This window comes from Fukomys damarensis, unplaced genomic scaffold, assembly GCF_012274545.1.
Source record: "Fukomys damarensis isolate Sample0158 unplaced genomic scaffold, DMR_v1.0_HiC HiC_scaffold_21, whole genome shotgun sequence".
NCBI lineage: Eukaryota > Metazoa > Chordata > Mammalia > Rodentia > Bathyergidae > Fukomys > Fukomys damarensis.
The window spans coordinates 39657333-39658681 of NW_022900933.1; the positions used below are offsets into that span (position 1 = coordinate 39657333).

The following is a 1349-nucleotide window of genomic DNA, read 5'->3' on the forward strand; positions in this document are numbered from 1 at the left end:
GATCTTTACGGGGATTTAGCTCAGTGCTTATGCTGCCCGCCTTGCAAGTGCAAGGTCCTGAGCTCACTCCCCAAGGAGTATCATTCACAGCCCTTAGTTATCTACATACAGATATTAATTTCACAGCAACATGGGTTCTTACAAAGAGAGTAATAGGATAGCCAATAAACTGAGAATGTTTCTTCACAATCTCTTTTATTCTTCTTTCTTCTAAGTACTCGGTTTGGTCTTCTTTCAGATGCAGGATAACCTTTGTTCCTCGGCCCATAGGTTCACCTGAAAAAGGAGGAAATGGAATGAATTTAAATCTCAATGACCAAAGAAAGATTGGTAACAAATGCAAACAATTCAGCCCCACCACACCCAACACCCTGTGTAAGCCTAAACAGCTTCTACAAGGTTCAAACTCTACCCAAGTTGAGCAAACCTAAGTTTTATGTGTTCCACAGCACTTTCAAGGGTCCCATAAGTGCAGCACCCAACTCACGTGACCAAACCACTTTTCCTACCACGTGTCTACCTGTATCGGTCCTCACTGTGAAGGACCCGCCTGCTGAAGATTCCCAGGCATACTGCTCATCATCGTTATGCTTGGTGATCACAGTCACTTTCTCAGCAACCAAGTATGCAGAGTAGAAACCCACACCAAACTGGCCAATCATGGAGATGTCAGCGCCAGCCTGCAAAGCCTCCATGAAGGCCTTGGTCCCTGACTTGGCGATGGTGCCCAGGTTATTGATCAAGTCGGCCTTCGTCATTCCGATCCCAGTATCCACGATTGTGAGGGTGCGATCTTGCTTGTTTGGAATAAGATTAATGTGCAGTTCCTTGCCAGAATCCAGCTTACTGGGATCTGTCAGACTTTCATACCTAATTTTGTCCAGAGCCTAGAGATAAAGATACATGTCAAGCACAGAGCCCCAAGGTGAACTGAAACCAACACCTAATTCTCCACTGCCAGGGAACTTACATCTGACGAATTTGAAATCAGCTCCCTCAGGAAAATCTCTTTGTTCGAGTAGAAAGTGTTGATGATCAGGGACATCAACTGGGCTATTTCCGCCTGGAAGGCGAACGTCTCCACCTCCTCCTCCTCCATGGGCTGGTCCTGTGTCTGGGTCTCCTCCGGCATCTGGAACGGACACCTCACCGCCTTAAGCCCGCGGCGCCACACGATCCCACTGCCTCCAGCAACAGTATTCGCGGAGCGCGGTTTAATTTAAGAAACGCTAAAGGAAAGGAAAGCGAACCGAGCGTGGCCGCTGACAAAAGGATGACCTCATTTCGGATTGCGGCAATGGCCGGGCGCGTGGGCCCGCCGCGGGGAAGACCTGGGCCCGGAGCGACCC

General features: G+C 49.1%; 1 protein-coding gene across 1 annotated transcript in view; it reads right to left on the reverse strand.

Moving 5' to 3' along the window:
• Hsp90aa1 (heat shock protein 90 alpha family class A member 1) overlaps positions 1-1252 on the reverse strand; it is a 5839-nt gene extending 4587 nt beyond the window's left edge. Inside the window, exons 1-3 of the mRNA XM_010607221.3 lie at positions 971-1252; positions 521-887; positions 143-276 (exon numbers count right to left, since the gene is read on the reverse strand). Coding sequence (XP_010605523.1) covers positions 143-276; positions 521-887; positions 971-1132 — 663 coding nt within the window. The 5' untranslated portion in view covers positions 1133-1252. The remainder of the gene's footprint in view (positions 1-142; positions 277-520; positions 888-970) is intronic.
• Between the last annotated feature and the right edge of the window lie 97 nt (positions 1253-1349).